The 21,936-nt window shown below is 35.3% G+C and overlaps 1 protein-coding gene across 2 annotated transcripts in view; it reads left to right on the top strand.

Annotated features, from left to right (window-relative positions):
• The window catches only part of LOC150106835 (leucine zipper putative tumor suppressor 2 homolog), a 42,820-nt gene that overhangs the window by 17,957 nt on the left and 2,927 nt on the right, over positions 1 to 21,936 (top strand). Inside the window, exons 2-3 of one of the 2 annotated variants that reach the window (XM_090392746.1) lie at positions 14,061 to 14,281; positions 17,415 to 17,927. In XM_090392746.1, coding sequence (XP_090248872.1) covers positions 14,066 to 14,281; positions 17,415 to 17,927 — 729 coding nt within the window. In that variant the 5' untranslated portion in view covers positions 14,061 to 14,065. Of the gene's footprint in view, positions 1 to 14,060; positions 14,282 to 15,667; positions 16,028 to 17,414; positions 17,928 to 21,936 lie in introns of those variants that run through there. The other variant, XM_090392747.1, reaches the window with a different exon arrangement.

The following is a 21,936-nucleotide window of genomic DNA, read 5'->3' as shown; positions in this document are numbered from 1 at the left end:
GGGAAAATATTGCTTTCATGTCACCTCATTGCAAAATATGTATTGGGACAGAGACTGAATTATCGAAGAATTATGCGAACCTTTGGTGATCAGATTAAGTGAAAGTGATGGCGATTCGGACACCGATTCAGATGACTATGAAGATTAAAAGGATTTGATAATGGTATTTTTTCCAACCTTTTTTTGCATGGGTTTGTTAAAAGAGTCGCAACAAGTCATAAATAATTAATCGGTTTAAGGACATTAAAGTGTCTCACAGTTCTCTCAACTGGAAGTTTAAAATATCTAAGTTCATATGAAAAAAATTTCTGTTTTTCTATATAATTATTTTTATTTTATAGAATACTTTCTTAAAAATAAACTTAGTTAAATTTTTATTTTATGCTATACCTTTTTTAATTTTGTTAATATTCTACGTACATTTTTCCAACTGTTATACAAGCAAAATAGTTACACTTTAAAAACTACAATGTTCGTAAAAGAAAAGCTAAATTTTCTGATCTGTAATAATAAACAAACACATCCCAGGGTAATAGGGTAATCACAAATTGATTACCCTATTATCGGAATGGATTCTCCTTTTTCTGACATGCGCAGAAGTGTCGAGGGACCTCTAATCGGTGGCGAACTATACAAGGTGGTAACTTTTTTTTATTGAGTTTATAACTTTAAATATGAATATTATTTATACTAGCATCGAAGAATGAAAATATAAATTTATTCCGATGAAAGAGGTGTACTAGTTTTAAAACATTCTCTTTCATGCCTCCTTAAAGCAAGCATATCTTATCGAGGGGTGTGTGGATCATTAACTTTCGGGGGGAGAGGGAGAAGGAAGATAGTAGCTTTTTTTCCCAATTGTTAATCGAAACTAATAAAGAAACTAAAAGTATTTTCTTAACGATGAAAACATGTCGCTGTGCATTTATGACATATAGAGCGTGTTCTGTCTTGTCTGTAACACGTGCGACTTTTCAAGGTTACTTGGAGTGCAACCTTGATCACAAACCTTTAGCGACGTACGAGTGGTCATCCTCACTTTCTGTGACTTGTTCCATTGTCTTCACATAAATCATTTATCAATTTGACAGCACCAACTGAATGCAGTTAATCGCTTTCTGAGCCATCTGTGTAAATTTACTGCTTCCTGCAATAAAGAGTTGGATGAGTCGCTTACTCGTTAATTGGCGAACAAGGATTAACCTTTTAGTCGCGGTAACCTTTGGCCTGTAGGCAACGTGCACCGTTTCCTATTTGTCTGGAATAGAAGATGAGTCATCAGTTCGAATAAAAGTTTCAAGGTGGGAGAAGGGATATTCATAGTATAAAGATGCAGCACAACAGTTCTGAATGATAGCTCTTTTGGATATTTGTTTTAAATGTATGTAAGTACTTCTGTTGGTTGTTATATTCTCTGTGAGATGAATATTTACATATTATTACAACAGACATTTATTTCCCACTTCAAATGAACTAGAAATAGTTATCCATGTTGTGTTTGGAATAGTTGTATATATGCTGCTGTGTTAAGTTCTCGAAGTGCACTTTTTTTGTTCACTAATAGACAGATATACATAGAGTTCTGTTTAATTTCCTTTTAATATATAATAATTATTAGGAATATTATATATTCCTATATGGTTGTTGTAAACCTGTATAGTACATTAGTATTAAAATTACCGTGGGTTGATTGAAGATTCGATTATCCGGACACCTTTCTCTCAAGACCAAACAGAATTTTTTCAAGTCTTCCAGTAACTAGGATTTAAATATGTAAAACCAAAAATAAACTAATTTATTTCTATTTTTTATTTATTTATTTTACTGCATTGTATAAATCGTTGCACTGTTCTTAAATTTATTACTACGCGTGGGGAGAATCCTTACTCCCAGTAATGGCACTTGAACACATATGAATAGATAAATCTCCCAAATTCAACGTTAATTATAAAGTGTTAAGTATGCAAAAAACTGTTCGCTCATAGAGAATAATTTGATATTTTTCATTAGTTTGCTATCACAAGACAAATTAGCATTAGTTTGCTTGCAATAATACCAGTAATATGGTAGATGCACAATGAATACTAAATTGCAAATTATATTACTTAGACTATTTCATACGATGAACTTTTCATTTAATTCGATATCGAATTGTCCATTTGCATCAAAGTTAAAATCTGTGGTAAGTAATTTAAGACTGTATTTTAAACTTTTTTTTTTTTTTTTTTTTTTTTTTTTTTTTACGGCGATCCACTCGCTAACGCAAATCTAAAATATATTTTTGCAAGCGCAGTATCAATTTGTGTTTTATAGCCAGATTTGAACACTTGCACAAAATCATGTGTTTTAAAAAGCTACGAGATCTACTCTATTTTCTATTCTATTTCATCAAAAAATTCTGGTCGCCAGGGCCGGCTGTACCGACGGTGCAAGACGCGAATTTGTACGGGGAGACAAAATTGGCATAAACTATACGAAAAATAAGGGGGAAGTAGCAAAATATGCTACTGCACAGGGCGACAAAATTCCTAAGGACGGCCCTGCTGGTCGCGATCTGCTGTTTGAAAAACATTGGTTTAAGAGAAAGCAAACTATTCCCCTCTCCTTCTCCCCCAAAAAGTTGTTCTTCCTTCATCAAGGTTCGTTGGCAAAACGTATCTCGAAATAACTTCTGCTGCATGACAGTTACCGAGGAAAAGCAAAGGCAATAACTAAATTTCCCATTTTGCACACAATATACAGCATTCTCTGTTCGAATAAAAACGACATCCAGGTCTTTAGTTGGAAAAACCTAAACTGGAATTCCATCAGAATATGAGGTACATATTTCTATGTATTTACAACCGAAGATGAATTAGCATGTGTTTAGACAAAGATTTGTCAAACATTTACACCTCCTCCCCAATTGTATACACAAATTGACCGTAATAAAGTTGATTAGGCTTAACTCGCTTTACGACCTTAAGTGCCTCGGTAACAGTTCTAAATAATCCAACGACAGTTTCAGAGATGTTCAAATTTATTTACTGCTTAGTTCATGATCACATCTGAGTTGACCTGTTCAGCTCATAACCTGTTGCAAGTCGCGCTTGAAGAAATTTTGTTTGACCTGTTCAAGAACCTGCCCAGAAGCTCAATTTGCTATTTACTGTTCACTGCCACTTACGACTGGGGAAAAGTGTCGAAAAACAAACAAATCATGAGAAAGCAAGGCACTTAAGTTTCACTAGGCAATCTTAGATATTGGGTAAACATTTGCGATCCACTAGGCCCATGTGAACTTTAGTCGTGCTGGATATAATAAAGTTGCTCTATCACAATGTTAAGCGTCTTCGACAGCGAGTTTTCACCCCCCCCCCGCTTCCCCGAAAACGTTTGGACATTATTTTCAACGCCTCCCCCCCCCCCCCCCCCAAGAAAATCATTATAGGCAAAGACAATTGCCAGGAGCTTAAACAAATGAGCACTACATTAATTTAAGAAAACGAATTTCTGATCACTGGGGTGTTCCTTATCTGGAGAAAACGCCCATCTTCCATCATTTAGATCGGAATTGAGAAGCTTCGTTCAGAAAAAAAACACCTGAGATCTTGTGCCGTAGATCACCAATTATAAAATCTGCGACTGCATATTGATGGAGAACTTAAATTTCATGGAAATTGAAGTTGCGCATTCTTTGCTTCAGTGCCAAAGGAATTTTATAAACCATGGAATTTGAAGTACTTATACAAAAGAGCGAATAAACATCGTTTTCATTTGGAGAAGTGAGCCCTATATATTCACGAATTAAGTCAAATAAGTTTATTTGTGTGTACTGGTAGGAAATACATTCCATTGTTTTATAACGAAAGCACCTGCAATTGGTATATAAGTTTTTTGCTTCCACAAAATTGGGGATGTTGGTTTCTTTAATATCCCCCCCAATCCCCTCCGAATTTGTTAGCTCCCGTTAAATTTGGATCAACATTCTACAGAATGATGAATTAGACGAGCCTAGTTGGATTTATTAGTGCACCATTCTTTAGACCTTATTGTGATGGACTTGTTCGTGTACGGACTCAAGGATGCAGTTTATCAGCTACCATTAGTGGGTGTGGCTTGAAATTGCTGTGGTTGTATAATCGGACCATTAAAACTGTTTCTAGTTAGTTTGTTTTATCTATACTTTGCACTACGGAGCCGTTTAATAATGTTATCAACCTTAGAAGCTGTCAAGCTGCTACGAACTAGCCTTGCATAACTTGTACTGATATGTTTTATAAAGTATTATTGGATCAGAAACAGCGAGCTGTACACTATACTGAGGATGGAGAAAAGAACGAGGCAAGAAACGGAGTTCAATTTTTTTTTTATCGGAATAGTAATTTCGTCTTCTTTACGAGCACCTTCCAAACCATATAAAACTCGGGAGGGGAGGTACTGGGTTAATTCATCTCTGGCATGTGATATTTCAGCATCGTGCTTAATAGTTCAAATAAACAGAATGTATAAAAATCACTATTCAGTTAACTCCGTTTATCTCTTCTTTTATAATGATCCAGATTAACTTAAAACAACAACAACAACTTACGCCTTTTATTATCGAAGGGAGGTTGCCGATCTACGCCCTAAGTCGTCGCTGGCAGCTGAACAAAAAGCTATCAGTGATTTCATAGCCATCATGGATGAACGTGCGGCAGGACCATAGTCATTTTGTGGTCCTAAACCCTAATAAATATGTATTCTTGTCTGAAAGAGTGCGAGTTCTGTGGTCTATTTTCAATTAGGGATTCAAAAGCCGAGTTTTTGGAAGCAAAAAATCATTTTATCTTTTTCAAAGATTATTAGTCATCGGGTCATTCAGAAGACGTAATTGAATGGTGGTATCAGATCATAAAATATACACAACAATGCAATAAGCTTTATCCGTCTTGTTATTAAGATAATACGTCAGGCTAGCATTATCTTCCTTCTGTCAGAGGAAACAATTTGTGTTTTAGATTTTTGTTCCATCGGTTTAGTAGAGCAAAGAATATGTAACGGATATAGAGCTTTAGGGGCCCGACCAGTAGAAGCAAGAGCAATATAATATAATCTCGCAAAACTATTATATATGCGTGTTCTTTTGTTTCCAGCATAATTTTAAATGAAACCAAGATTCATTTGCAAAAAAGGTATATTTTTATTTTTTAACCTAATACATGTGTATTACAACTAATATCCATATTGATTAGCATTTAGCTGGCATTCACTGTAACTTGCTCGCCTTCCCTGATTAACGTTGACAAGCAGGGTGTAATATCATCGTATTTGATTTATGGATAGAAATATGAGATGCGATGCGATGAAACATTTCATTCATGTTTTATCTAACCTGCTACAAATATTGCGGACAGCCTTTTTTAATATCTGACGCACCCAACTCACGGAATATCTCAAGACCTATAGCATATCAGTGTCGTGTGCGAGCAAATACAATAACAAATAAGACGTCACTGCTATATCTGGTCGCCAAATATTTTGTGGGAAGGGGTCAGAACCGTTAGGCAATTTTAGGTAAATCGGTAAATTATGTAATGTTGTTTTTCTTAATTTTATACGTCCCAAGTCAGTGTGAGTGCCATCCATATGCGAATGTTTATTTTCCCATTATAAAAACTGTCATCACTATTATTACGTGACCCCCCCCCCCCCCCTAGGAATTCTTCGACTCACTGGCTATCGAGGAATTGCCATAATGACCGACTTGTATATATTTTTCCCCTATCGAGTTTTCCGGGAGGGAAAAAAAAACTGTTACATTGAATAAGACTTGTCACTTTCAGTTGAAAATGTCCATGACGATTTCGTCAGACTTGTACTGGATTCATTTAAGAGTATACTACTTAAAGAGCTGAGATTAACATCTCTAATTTTGATGTAGACCTAATTGCCACTTTCTTTCATAATATGATCCATATAGATGACAGATAGCGGATATAGTGTGCAGCCTTGTCTTATACTTAACATTACATAAAACCATCATTCTGTACATATTTAAGATTTAATTTAGCAGTTAAAATTTAGACTGTACTGCTTGTTACAAGGTCGAGTTTATATCACATAATTATAGCATTTTGAGTAGCTTTTCTCTGGGCACTTTACCATATGCCTTTTCCAGATCTGCAAAATTTTAATACAGATCATTTGTATATATATTCCCATGATTTCTCAACTATTTATATTTAAAGTGAAAATCTGATCTCGGCAAGTTCTCTGTATTCTTTCAGAGCATACGCTGATCTTCTTGGGTCCATTGTGAAGTTCTGATTTTTCTGTCTTTGCAGACAACTTCACTATATGCCTCCCTAGTTGAATCAGTTTTTTTCTGGATCTGCCACTGAGTCTCCAAGGTTCTTGTTTTCAAACTTTCATTTTGTTTTGAATAATATTTGTATATTTGAGTCTGTGGTTCACAAAAAGTATTGAGTTCTGAAAAAGAATCAAAGTTTTCATCTTTTGGTTCTTTTTAGAACTCAAAATATTTTTCGTTTCAATATGAAATTCATTATTATATTGCTCAAAACTAAATGGTAATCACTTCCTATTTCAAATCCTCTGTCTTTTCTTTTCTTGAACCAGCATGAAGATATCACTATCAACAGTAACATAGTTAGTGAGACTTTTGTTATTTCTTGTGTCTTTTCTTCTTGTGTATATCTTTATGCTGGAACATGGTGTTAATAATTACTAGTCATTGTCCTGAACAGATACAGCAGGTACTTACCATTATTATTAGCTTTGCTGTTTTCTTCAAATTTCCCAAAATATTTCTGTATGTCTGTTCATTTCCTAGCTTGTGCTGTTTAGATCAACAAAGTTCATTTCCTAGCTTGTGCTGTTTAGATCAACAAGGACCAATTTTTCCTTTACTTTATCAGCCTTCTCTAATGAATCGAAAAATTTCTTCTTCCTTATTAGAATTTTTATGGCACAAAGTTTTCGTCTTCTGTGTTTCAGTAACACCATTTATGCCATGTGCCACTTCTCTAATTGTTCTGCCCGTTCCAATTATTTTCGGTTGATAGTGCCTATCGCGAATACTTGCTGAGCTTGAGTACGAGTTTATTCCAACAGCTGACTTTGCCCTGCTTCCCTGACGAAAACATGACGACCCACGAGTATGAAATTTTATGAAAATCATACTGTATCATCATGTTGTTTGATTTAAGCCAATACCGAATACAGCCCACCATCGTTCGTTCATTTCCCAGATACTTACTCACGGAGAGTACGAATAATTGAACATTAAGTAAGAAGCTCAGGTCGATTCTTCGCATTCCTTAATATATAATATATAAAGAAAATTATGCAATTGATCTGCCATCCCAAACATTTTTATTGCCTCTTATTTGACTATAAGAAGAAGAAATCGTATCTATGTCTGTACGACTTGGAAAATATATTTTGAAACAGTGATGGAAAATCCCATTGCGTCAAGTACCCGAGCAGTGCTGGATCATTCCCCCCCCCCCCCCAGTATTTATTACTAAAGGACCTACTGTTTTTTCGAAAATTGTGATTTTCGAAAATGAACAACAATACCTTTTTTAGAATTCACATATTTATTTTGTAAAATTTTGGTTTGGACTTTCCGCGTGAATTTTTTAAGAGCCGCGTTTTAATATAATTTTTTAATATAAGCCGTGTACTTATATATTGGTTGTGTAGAATAATATTTATTTGAGCCAAAGGAACTCTGAAAGGAAAACAAAATTCTCTACATAACCCTGTTTTACACATTTACAAGGGCTGTTGACGATGTGTTGATTGTACATTATTAATATAAAAAGGATTGAATTTATCCAACTTTAATTCCATAATCCGATTATAGCCGGTATAATCCGAGTGGAGAGTGTCAACGCCCCCCCCCACCCAATGCGAACCCATAGCCAATAGACTATGGCAGTAGTGACGAACCTATGACACGCGTGCCAGAGGTGGCACGCCCGAGAAATTTGCTGGCACGTCAACGATTTACATGTGATATCCTTTTATATGTTTATAAATTATTCAGCCTTTTTTTTAAATTGTTACAATACATACAAGTTAAATTTTGTTTTACAGGAGAGAGCAGCTATGAAGACATGAATTTGATTGGTGCGGTATTAACAAAAGATCACGCGACCCAAAGACAAATGGAACCGACGATTTTTGAGTTGAAATATTAATTCTCTTCAACCGAATTCCATAATATCTACAACTGTCATAACAACATTCACTATATATTTCTTAGTTTTAAGACATTCACGACGGGGTGCCGTTTATTGTTCCCACAGAACTTCTCATTACCGGCGGGCTCAACTCACACAAAGTTTCAACCCATGATTGGTTTTTATTGCCTTGTTTGCGTTTGAGCTGGAAGGGGGAACTCACACAAGCATTATATGGCATGTTTCAATTCGTGGTAGAATTTTATTTGAAGTTAGCCTCTGATCTGTCATAATGACATCGAGAATTTCAAATGCAATCAAAGAAATACTTATTTCATGTAATTGAAAAATTGGACAATCCTTTTAGTTAGATACTGTGTTTCCGGTGCAACATATGGTTTTGCTTGCCTATACAGCGTAGTTTCTGTGAGAGGGTACATGTGATTCATTAGTTAGACGCCGTTTTTATTCCAGCTGTCTCTAATTGCACTATTTGTTGAGAAATATATTACACAGACTGCAAAAGTCTCTTCAGGGATACAATAAAACTTACCAGAAGTTAATTTAATGATGTTGGCCCGAGGAAACTACAATATTGTAGCATTAGTTCTGTGACTGATAACTAATTTAAATGCGTACTTTTATATTTGTCGACATGCTACACCGTTACATTAAGGGTATTAATACTCTTTATGATTATGCCATAATTAATTATTAATACTTATTTCGTAAAATAAATAGCCAGAAGGCTTCACATCGGCGATACAAAATTATATAAATTAAGTGGATATTAAATCCAACATTATTTCAAAGCCGACTACAGAAGCTATAGACGTTTCTTGCGAAATCTGACCAGACATCTTACGGGAATACAAATTTCCCACGAAAATTCTATAGTTACTGTAGTCGGCTTTGAAATAATGTTGGATTTAATATCCACTTAATTTATATAATATTAATACTTATGTTAGTTTAATGTATGAACTTTAAAAAAATGGGAATAGTATTTACGAGTAAGTTTGTTGGGACTTAGCCCTCTAATACAGTAAGAATAAATAAAAATACAGTCTATTGAAAAACAATTGAATTGAAACAATTGAGAACGACTGATCCTTAGGATTCCCTGACTTTTCCCTTTTCTAATCGTACGTGCGTTCATTATGCATTTCGCACCGCGCATCTGCCAGTAGGCAGAAATATGCAGCGGCAAGTGGGAATTATAAAGATAATTTAATTTAGGCATATAATAAAATGTTGATTTTTTTGAAACTATAAAAAATGCATTTGATTTAAGTTGTGAATTATTTTGCTACAGTTCTACCGAACATGGCTCGAGAAAATAAAAAACGAAAATTATCACAGTCAAGCATCAGAGAGTTCCAATGATGGTGGACTGAAGAGTATGGCATGATTAATAAAGACAATAAAGCAATATGCGTTTTATGTTCCGGGACAGTTGTGTGCAGAACGTTGTCTGTAAAACGGCATTATGAGACAAACCATAAATCGCTCCTTGAGAAAAGCAAGGACGAACAGAAAGAATTTATTGCTCGGGCAATTAAAAATAGGAATATCCAGTCAACAACCCTAATGAAATTTATCGGCAGTCGTTCAAATATAACTGCTGCTAGTTTTTTTTTTCCTCAAATGTAATTGCTAAACACGGGAAACCTTTTAGTGATGGGGAATATATAAAAGAAGCATGGTTAAAATGCGCACCAGTTCTCTTTGAAGATTTTGAAAACAAGGGAAAAATTATTCAAAGAATAAAAGATATGCCTTTGGCTAGAAACACGGTGAAAGATAGAATCATAGAAATGGCTAAAAATATAACTCATTAGCAAAAAACAGATATACAATCTTCTGGTTTAATTTCTCTTTGTCTTGAGAGTACTGACATAACTGGATCAGCTCGTTTAGCAATTTTTATTCGTTATTGTGTTGGGAATAACATCAAAGAAGAATTGATAAACATAATTGATAAGAAAAGGAATAGATATTTGCAACGCAGTTGTAAATGCACTTGCTGAAAGAGATATAGATCCCTCTAAAATTGTATCAGTAACTACTGATGGTGCTCGCAGTATGACTGGAGTGGAAAATGGGTTCGTCAATTTATTTACCAAATATATTGGACATTAAGTTCTGGGTTTTCATTGTATTATAGATCAGCAGGTTTTATGCGCAAAGGCTAGTTTCAAGAAGATATTCTAAGCATTATAACAAAATTGGTCAATTTTATATCGGCACGCGCTTTAAATAAACGAAAATTTATAGAATTATTAAGTGAGGTAAACTCGGTGTACAATGGTTTACTTATGTACAACAACTTCCGATGGTTAAGTCGTGGGAAAGTTCTTCAAATATTTGTTGAGTGTTTAGATGAAGTCAGACTTTTTTTTACATAATGAGAAAATCATTGAAAATACAATCAATTAATGAACGTCGACTGGCTTTCGAAATGAATGTTTTTTACTGATTTGTGTTTACATTTAAATAAATTAAATGTTAAACTGCAAGGTGTTAACAAGACAATCTTTCAACAAGACAGTTATTGTTAACAATAATTGTCTTGTTGAAAGAGATATTTTAAAATTACTAAACACATACTTCGAAGCTTGTTTCTCGCAACTGTACCTATGACGTAAGCCTGTACATACATATCGTTCAGGTGACCTTCACTGCTGCTAAGAACATCTAATCAAAGCATTCGAAGCTAAATTACCAATTTTTAATCGTGACGTCATTTCCAGTACCTTCCGATATTTACCAAATACAAAAAAAAAAAAAAAAGTCTGCAGATCTAGAATCCCATGAAAAAACTGATCAAGTTAACATCTATCGTTTACATCTAACAGTATTACTAAGGAGCAGTAAGACTGAATTTTATTATAGCATGGCGATAGAAGCTGTTCTGCGTTCTCTCAAAGGACAAACACGTCGTTTCATTTGCTTTCTTTTAGGAGAAGACTAGCTTAAAAACAGTTAATTTTGGGTTATACCATGAATGGTAATTTTCACAAAAGGAACAGGAACATTCGAAATTTATGAGTCTTCAATCCGATGAAGGAAGCAAAAGTTATCAGCAGCTGTCAACTTCATATCAATCGACAATTTCGTGTTGCTTTTCGTAAACAGAATATACATCTTAAAACAATCTCTTCCCCCCCCCCTTTTCCTTCCTCTCAGTTTTCTTTGTGTGTGAGAGAGAGAACCATGTGAGGGTTAGGGGCGCTGACCACCCCTGCGCAGTCGAAAATCCGGATATAACTTTTGACTCCTCAAAAACATTTACAATGCTGCATGTATTTATCGATACCGTGATTTTACGTCGTCTGTATACAAGATGAATCATCTGTTTGTCAGTACCTACATCAATATTGTTTTATATGATAGAAAACACTGTGGATGTTATACGTATTACTAACACTTGACATTAAAGATGAAAAGATAATGCGAAAAAGAAATTCGTATTTATTTACAGGTGTAATGATTCATGCATTGATAACGAAGAATCATCATATGATTGCTTTATGGTGGCCTAGCCTATACACTAATGAATGAATCGTTATAAAATTTTAATTGTATGCTAATTAATTAAATTTAACTAATTAATAACAGTTATTTTTATGCAATTGTGATTTAATACTGCATCTTTACGTTTGTTTATATTTTTCTCGACTGCGAATGGTGCCATGTACGGTCTGTGTAAGTTTTGATAAATTTTTATATAAAGTTTTTATAATAGATTTGTGTATATTTTAGTAAATTATAAAATAGACTAGTATCTACACATATTTTATGCATTAATGACATACCTAACTTTTTCGGTATTTCTAAGCTACGCGGTTCGTCTGAGTTTTTCAAATTGTAAATCTCCAAAATTTTTTCCAATATATTTATTGAAACAAATTCACGTATAAGTGGACCCGCGCAGTTCAAACCAGTGTTTCAAGGGTCCACTCTACTTAAGTATTACAAATTTAGCATTCATTCTAACTTCTATTAATGCTTGCGGATTTTTCGAGCTATGTTGACCATGAACTACTTGCTCAGTGGCCACATCGTATCGTATCGCAGAATCTAGAGGTGCGGGAGAGTTGATCTTTGTAAACACATACTTCGAAGCTTGTTTCTCGCAACTGTACTTATGACGTAAGCCAGTACATACATATCGTTCAGGTGGCCTTCACTGCTGCTAAGAATATCGGCTAATTCAGTGTCTAATTGCATTGGCTTTCTGACTGCACTGACAACAAAATTCTAAAAACAGCAGTTTGCACTAGAATGAGGGTATATTAGCACCCTACTGGATATCAGAATTGGCTCTTTTCTTCCATTTTTTTTTTCTTTTTCAGTCATGCGAGTTGTTTAAAAAGTTCTTGGCGTGCAAGGAATGCAATATTATATTTTTAAATTTATTTATTTAAACAGTGCTTTTCATAGTGATATCCTCCCAATGTGCCTGCAACTTTCTACAGAGATTTTGGAAAAGTGCCAGTCTAGGATTACGGCAGAACACAGTGCTACATTGCCTTGATTCTGAAAGAGGAACTAAGCAGTACTTCTTTTTGGAACCGAGAAAAAAAAAAAAGTAACAGAACAAAACGGATCTTCTTTCTGATCACTTGTCGACACATGACACTTTCATGTTGTAAGCGTTCAGACCTCTCGCGTGTGGAGTTAATATTAAACTTGATAAATCCTTGGAGGTATCATGTAATAATAGGCCTAATAAAGACTAAAGCTATAGAAATCAGAATGATTACTTAGTTTCGGTTCCTCAGCCGTTTTTATTTTTATCAGTTCGAATAAGAGTGATTGTAGAACTTGTGTCATCTTTTCCGACGTAGTTTTGGCACTGCTAAATGGGGGGGGGGGGGGGGAATTTCCTATGATTTCTGATCCTCGTAAGAGAATTTAACAGACATAATATACTATAGGTTCAGTTACTTGTAATTAACCCAATATATCATTATTTCTATCAGTCTGAAGGACTACAGATATTCCTAGCATTTATTATATTATATTATTTATTTATTTTTTATTATTATTTGTAAAAGCAATGTAAAATCTTTAGCCTTTCGAGGGCTTATTTCAGTAGAAGAAATAGTTATAAGAAAGCACGATCAGTGAACATGGAGGCATTTCACTTGCGAGATAATGAGTTTAACCAAAACTGTAGCTTAAGTTCGTATTTAAGTATCGTCTTCAGTCGCTGCTCATTAAATTACATATATTAAAGAGGTGGCAATGTTTGTTATTACGCATAGCAGGCAGATCGGCAGAAGAACACCCGCAGTTAAAAGACATAATATAATGACCTGCAGTCTTAGCCGTAATCCTAGTCATCCTAATAGTGTGAAGAGATCCAGGATACTCGTCATTTTCGATGGATGATCGTCGTTCTTTTTAAACCAGCTTACTACATCATCACCAAATTCATTTGCATTAATACATTTTATGATGATCAAGAAACATCTGGTGAAGTTCCATGTGTTGCCATTTTATCAATGTTTGCACACACGTTCCCAATTCTCCGACATCACGAAATGCGACTCGTGCTAAAATACTGACTCTACTGGTGGACGTGGACCATTCTGACGCAACACTAAACGCAGCACACTGAGTTCACAAGAGTTATGGTTTTCAGAGAAAGAAAGTTAGTTCCGGTACTGTTTTGATCAGACCTTCAACAATTAACTCCCCCTCCCCTCTTTAAAACCTGAAGCACAGATTGTTAGTAATCCTTGGGCCAATTTGGTGTGCATCTGGAGAAGTGCTTCAAAGCTAATTCTGTATACCGTATTTATTATTATTATCATTATTATTAGGATTTCTTACTGTCTACTAGTGTGAACTTAAAAACTATTTTTATCTCTTTAATAGCAATAATGCGTCAGCCGGTAATGGTAGAGACTGGCTGTAACAAACCATCAAATACAGATGACTCATCGAAAACACATCGCTCACCATCCACATGTTTGTCAAATATATGTGTTACGAGTAACCATGGCAATACGAATGATGAAGCCCACGTCTATGAGGAAATGGATGTTCACAACAGTCCGCCCAAGTTAGCTCCCGTTAGCGGAGTGTTTGGAGCACAGGTACGTACGTATTTTTACCCCCTCTTCCCTGTTGATAGTAGTGGGGGGGTCGGATGATTGGGGGGACATACCGGACCTCATTAAAGCAGGCACGCCAAAACTCTCGCGAACGAGTTATTATATAATCAACTAGACAAACCCGTATTTATAATTAACTATGATAAGTATTTTTTTTTCTTTTTGTGGTGACTTTAAGGGTCGAACACTCGAGTGACCTTCTGATGAATTAAAAAAAAAAAAAACGTATTAATTCGTCGGAGAAATTGGAAAATTTCTAAACTTACGAACTTCAAATGCAACAAATAATTGTAAAGAGATGAGATTACTGCAGGCAAGTTAAGGCAACCTTTACCACAGAGTTCATTAGAGGAACTTTCAGAATTAAACTAACTTGGTTTCCACTATTTCAGGGTTTGTGGGAGTACGTGAAGTTACACCTAGGAAGATTATAATAGGAAGAATAATGTATTTAATCTATTTATCTATGTAAGTAATCTATTTAACAGTCCTATCCTCTGTTGCATGAGAGATAGTGTATGATCGTTTATAACAATTGCTACTTCGTTTAATTTTAATGATCTATATTATACGTTATTGTGAAGAATTGGTTGAGCGTTTTTACGTAAAAAAGTAAATAATAAATAAAGAGTGAACTAGATTCCTAATTGGCTACTTATAGAAAAAAAACTGGAGTAATCAGGAACTGCTTATTTTATTATTTATTAAATAGTCTTTATTATGCATGGTAATCGTCGCCCGGTGTGAGACTTCCATTGCTTATTGGAGGCATGAAATGGCTTGAAAAAAGTCGCATATTTAGTTTCTGGATCATGGTAGCCGGGTTGTCTAACCCTTAGCCTATCTCATACTAAGACTACCTAAAAGCTAAAAAAGTCTTTTGTAGGTGGGAGTCATAAAAAAATAAAATAAAATACATAAATCGATTCACCGAACCGACTACAGCTGCAATGACTGATGAAAAGCGGGAAGAAACAGACTTGTCAGAGCTCGTCCTGAGCAGTTAAGTCATGTTTAAAAACAGTCACCAAATAGGAAGTTGTTGACAGTGTTTCGCGGTCAAACTCTCCCACGTGAGCAAGCAAAACCTTCTGCGATGCGGCCCAGCCAGCAAGCAGGTAGAGGAAGATAACGGACGACCTTCGCCATAAGTAGCTACTGTGGCTGCGGGCGCAAAGCGGCGAGAGTCCGTTCACGTGGTATTCGGTCCGACTTTCACACGGCCCTTTTCGTTCGCCCCTCGAGCCGACTGACGGGCCCAAAGGGCTGAATCTTCTCTCTCCACTGTGGGCTGTCACTTCCGCGGCCACTCCGTACTGCCTCCGGCCACGGCTGGCTTGAACACGGCGTTTGGCCGGCAGGCGCTGCGTGCGGAAGGGGAGGTTACTGCTGCGTTCCAGCTCTACAGGTTCCGGAACGCGACGTAAGAACAGTTCAGCTGGCGATACGGCACTACGTGGATGCTAGGGCAGGAGGCTAACGATAGGGAACCGCGCAAAGGAAACAGCCGATGTCGTTCTCTCGAGGTGTCGATGACCTCGGATATGGCTCACATCTGCGTTGGAGGACGAACGCACCGCAACTTCGTCTTTTCCCGTGGAGGGATGCCGGGGACTGATGTGGGCAGTTTCTTCAGTGTCGGAGTTGAGGACATTTGGAATTAGGCAGCGCAAGTGACACATCATGGAGGTGACAGTGTTGGCTTCGCTTAGGTTCCTGGCCGATCAGGTGAGGTGCTTTAGCTACGAAAGGTTGATGCATGTGTTTTAACACAATTTATACTTTGATGTTTGAATCGAAAATATCAGTTACAGGCCATCTATTCTTATTAACAGATCTGCTGTGGAAGTTTAAAATTTAAACTTTCTATTTTATTTAACTCCTACAAGCATTTAAATCGTTCCACTACTTGTGCTTTTTATATATCCGTTATCGTTCTATCGAACGAGAGAGAGAAAATAATTCTTCACGATGCAGTTTTACGTTATCTTTTCGTTTGCGCTAGCAATTACGTGTATTTTTCTAGTTGTACTCATTGTACTGAAATTTCTGTTGTAACGAATTCCCAGAATGCTCCATCTGCAGATAAGTGATTTCCCAGAAAAGTGCAAACCGGTTTGTGAAATCGTTTGCCATGTTTCAAGCTTGAAAGCAGAAAATAACGCAATTTTCAATCCCACGTAATAATTCCTGCCTCAGTTTTAATTTTTTTCTCTTCTCTCTAATTTCGTAATTTTAATTAATATTTAATTGCATAAGGTTTTAAAATTGTACTAGAATTTATCCCTGAATTCAGAAATGGTTCGCGGGCGCATTATTACTAAACTACTCTTAGCAATGTAGGTGGGAGCCGCCTAGAACAAGGGTCTTCCAACTGAATAGAGCAAGTCATACCTTCTCGATTAGGGAGGAAAAATAAATAATTATATTTATGTATTTGTTCTATGTTTTCATTATAAATTATAATTCAACTAGCGTTACACACGAACTAGTATTTGTCCATTCGGCCTATGAAAAAAAAAAACCCTTCTTATCCTTAAAAGTTCAGTGTATTAAATACTAGCGTTTTCACATACATCCTTGAGCTATACTTTAAGACAGAATACAATAATTTCAAAAGTTAGGGCTTAAAAAAGTCTCGCCTATATTCCCTTTTGAAAATAATAAAATGTGTTAGGAATTTGGTTATTTAATATAAAATTTATACTTACTTTCAGGTAGAATAAGGTTTAAGCATTGAAGTTCCCATTTCCTTCGACTGAATGCAAACACAATGTAAATTAAAGCATATTTGCGTAAATTCCATTTCTAAATCTGTTTCGTTTGCTCACACACATAGCACAAGCGCCACCTGGAATATTAAGACTTATGGAATAATTGCTTATATAATATTATATTGCTCTACATACTTTAATTAACAGAATTGTATAAAGAGACATGTACTCATTTCTTTATTTTAATTTACAAGTTTTTCATGTTTTATTGTAAGCTCAATTTAATTTTTAAAGATAAATAATATAATTTTTTGTGTCGAATACAATACTTACATAATAATATTCCTACTATTGCATAAAGCAATTGCTGAAAATTTTCTCTTTTTTTTTTTTTTTTCTAGAACAAAAGTGTAATTCGGCCAATTGCTTGCAAGCCTATGATGGCTTCGGTTATAACACACAGTTATTCCAGTCCTTCCTCCGTTACATCCCGCACCTCAACCCATCCCAGTCCATATTCTTCGGAGTCGGAAGCTCGGTCAGGTAGTTCATATAATTTACCCAGTCTGCTGGACGACGATCGCCCTTCCATGACCTATTCGGTAGATAGCTGCTTAAAGCTGTCGCACATGGGTTCTTCTCTTCAACTGGATCATTTCCCCGACACTCCTTCACTTAGCGATAGTGGTTTGGCCGATCTGGAAGCCATGCTGCGTGAAAAAGATTCCGAAATATCCTACTTGAGGGAAACGCTAGAACAAAACGAACAGGTCATCTTCAAAGTGTACGAAGAAAAAGAACAGAGTTGGCATCGTGAGATTCGCCGGCTGCGAGGTCAGTATGAAGCCAAACTAAGGAACAATCAGCAGAAGTTAGCCAAGGCGGAACACATGCTGGCAGTACAAAGCTATCAGGTGAGTCTATTCGATTGCGCATTAGCTGTGAAAATGGGCTGTTTTTAGGGGATTTCTTCCAGTTCACGATTCACTAATTCTGAATTGTAACATGTTTATCTCCAGGGCCGATTTGGATTTAAGCTAAGTAAGCCCACCTTAAGACTTTTAATATCCAGTAGTAGTTGACTTGACTGTTTTCTTCTCTTCTCATAGAAGGAAGGGGGGGGGGTCTCTTAAGTAGAACATAGCTTAGACTTTCTCAATTTATCTTAATCCGATCTTTATTGCAGCATACAACGATTTTGTCCCAGCGCTCAATTGCTCAATAAAAGTATACAATAGGTATTCTGTTTGCATTCATTTAAAAGAAAAATAATGCACACGTTCGACGTATAAGTCTATAAAGAACATGAAGTATTTCAATATTTCTTTTAGCACTGATTGCCATATCAAACTTTTGATGGCACATTTCCCATCATCCGTATGCCTCTGTCATTGATTCCAAAAAAAAAAAAAAAAAAAAAAAAAAAAAAAACCGTATCTAGGAGAACTGAATTTAAATTTGGCTCTTTATGGGAGGGAAGAAGGCAAGTACATTTTTTCTCCTTTCTTTTTTTTTTTTTTAACTCTCCTCTTTCTACTTACGGGAATGCATTCATCTTATCGGTATATACTAGCTCAGTAATGAATGTCACCTTATGCCTTCCTAATCTATATTTTTCTTTTTGCGATTTTAACGAACTCGTGAGCTACATACCAGAGGGGGTTATTTATAGTAGCTTATATGCAATGTAACCGCTGCTTTGAATGTTTTCATTTATTTTGACAGATTGTGCACATTCCTTGGGCCTGTTCTTAAATATTTATGGTCTTAAAAACGTTGATTTTGGATACTATGAGAGCAGAAAATTATTTTACATGAAAGAGAAATATTTTTAGACAGTGACTAGTTTAAATAAATAAATAAATTCTCCTTTACTTAGGTTCCAAAATAAGCTTAAAGTAGAAGTTGGCTAACTAAGGAGTGGGTGGTGACGGAAAACAGTTCGTGTCAAACTTCTTTACGTTTTACCTTTTGGGCTTTCCAAGTTTTTAAAGGCAATTTTTAACATTCTAATTCGAATCCTCGCTAGCATATCAGAGTATTTCTTCTTTTTTTCTTACTGTTTCAAGAATATACATTCTAAGTCACTCATCGCCATAAAGACGGTCGTGTGTTGAACTTAGCGAGAGATTTTTATATCGGATACATTGTATGCAGCCGAAATTCGCAATGGATGAATAGATTCATTAAACATTAATACAAGGCTTACCAGTGTGAGAAACCCCATTGATTTTATGAATTAACTTTGTCAAGCGTAGTACGAGATTTTTTTTTTTTTTTTTTTTGAGAGAGAGAGAGAGATGCTAATTGCTTATTAAATTGGTACGTTTTTGGAGTGTGAATAGAAACGTTCAACAGCCAGCCACTTCAATAACGCTCTCATTTCAAAATAGTACGTACCACGATGTAAGCTTTAGATTGTGTCTTACTATAGAATAGGCAGAATTTAGTTGATGCTGTCGTATCCTATATCTCTGACATGACGGTGATTGAATTGTTTTGCATTACAGTGACTAAGACTACGGAAGTCACCATTTGTCTGTTTTGTGGAATGAAAAAACCAGTTTATTGAAGGGAAAAATCCTGCCACCTCCTTATGAGACCAACTATCACTTTTGTTTGAAAGTCCTTAAAGTTTCTCACAGCCTAGATGGATTCGAACCCGGGTCTTTTGATTGCAAGATCTGTATCGTCAATATATAGGATTTGTTTATATTTTAAATTCAAATTTTATGTTAAATTGGTAAAACAAAAAATCTTTCAGCTTTTTTTTTTTTTTTTGTTATTACAAATTAGAGGTCATCCTTAAATGATATACGCTTTGTGTGTGTTATTGAGGAAGGGGTGGTATTCAAGAAAGTGTAGCACTCTGATAAGGAACAAATTTTAAACTACTTATTTGTTGGCCTTTCTGCGACTCTTCCGGTTTTCTCCTTAAAAACATAAAACCAAAGTTAAACACATTTTACATCTTTGTTACGTTTTCGGTGAACAAAAGGAACTGGACAAATTGTAGAATCCATTCTAATAAAAGCTAAATAAATAAGTATAATATTAATCAGCCTTCAAGGCTTTGTAAGTATCTGTTATGACCTACGATCTGCCCAAACTGATTTTCTTAAGCATAACATTTAGTATTACGTCACTAGTATTATGCTTAAAAATATTTTTGCGTGTGCTTCTGAATTGTTTTCCTTGTTTGCGGGATGAAAAATCCAAATTCCCCTGGTGGAAAAACCTTCCACCTTCGAATGAGACTGGCTAACTAACCCTTCCAGCAAAGATTCTTGGCGTCCTAGAGGATTCAAACGTAGTTCTTTTCAACCAAAGGATTCTCTCTAACCGAGCTACGGAGGCTCGGAGAGTTCATTATAACAATAATATTACAATTATTTAAGTGATATCACGTATTAGATTTTTTTAAAATTCATGTTTTCATTATTTAAAATTAGAATTACGCCTTCTAAGAGTTTTTTTTAGTAGTTTTTGTCTTTGTGGTTGTGGACAGAATATCTAAATGGTCTCTTTAGCCCAATGGTGTGAAATCATGTTATATTCACAGTCTAATGATTTTGAAATGTCCAGGTTACAAACACAAGAAACTGTCAACTTAAAATTGCTTCAAATCATTAAAAAAATCGGTTTATTATATATATTTGATTTATCTGATGTCAAAGTAGAAATAAATCATTTCTACTTTGAAATTATTTCTTCAGACACCAATCATAAAAAATAGCAATTTTTTATGATTGGTTTCTGAAAGTTAAAAAAAAAAAAAAAAAAGAACATTTATGGACATCATTAACACGGCACTCAGTCAAGAAATTATGAACCATGCAATTGTAGTATGGTGAATTGTTATATTTTTGATTACAGAATGTAACCGTTACTATAGAAACTTCGTGAAAACAACAACAAAAAAAAGCAGGAAGTCGAGGACCGTTGCTTACAAAATATGACATTCGGTTTACGGAAGGCAAAGTCAGCAAAATAATTGTAGGCGTAGTCATGGGGCAATGTTCAGTGGCCCAACATACATATGTTGGCTCTTGTGAACCTGACTGAGAATCATCCAAACCAGTTTCTGTTACTGGCCCGGGGGAAAGTTGTACCTGTTGGCACACAAACCCTGCATGGTCTTCTTTTGCTGTTCAGAAACATGGTGAAACTTAATCTCTAGAAATAATGTGCTATATTCTCGAAGAATGACTGCCAATCCACTGTGCCGCATTCTTGTATGGTTAGCAAATGACAGTCATTTGGCAAGCAATGTTATCCCAACTTTTTTTTTTTTTTTCCCCTGGTAAATAACACTGAGATTTCAGTGTTATTTACAATTGGTAGGTTAATGTTTCTGGTTTTGGTCATTACTATAAGCGGATTTTTTTAAAAAAACAGTGATCAAGACTCTCTTCCTCCCCCTTCTCCATATAACCTTTAGTAAATTCAGAATATTTTATTTTTTTCTATAAATTTTTAAAATTTTACGAGAGAGAAATGTTAAAAAAAAATAATATTTGAAAGCGACGAACGAATTGCTATACAGAAAATTAATTACTTCTTTTCAATCTATCGTTTATTTTCACTCTAAAAAGATTTTTAATAGCATACCGTTAAATGCAAGCGTTTCTGTTTATATGAACCATGACGGGCATAAAATGGACAGATGTAGTGAGGGGATTGTAAAGTAAACGTCCTCAAGGACGTGAGATAAACATTTTAGATCGATCTAGACGTAGTCCGTTTTTCTAGTCAGACTGGATAGGCATATAAAACTGGGAAGTCCAAATTTAGATGTTTATATATAGGATATACAAACAAAGAGTCATCTTTATTTGTATTTAATATATTTTATTTAAATCCGATTACGTACGTAAATTTAAAAATAAAATAATAAATACAGGTCTGTATAGTTCAGTGACG

The sequence above is a fragment of the Typopeltis vanoorti genome, chromosome 5, assembly GCF_054136105.1.
Source record: "Typopeltis vanoorti isolate ZY-2024b chromosome 5, IOZ_Tvanoo_1.0, whole genome shotgun sequence".
Taxonomy (NCBI): domain Eukaryota; kingdom Metazoa; phylum Arthropoda; class Arachnida; order Uropygi; family Thelyphonidae; genus Typopeltis; species Typopeltis vanoorti.
This window is presented reverse-complemented; position numbering and strand designations above follow the sequence as displayed.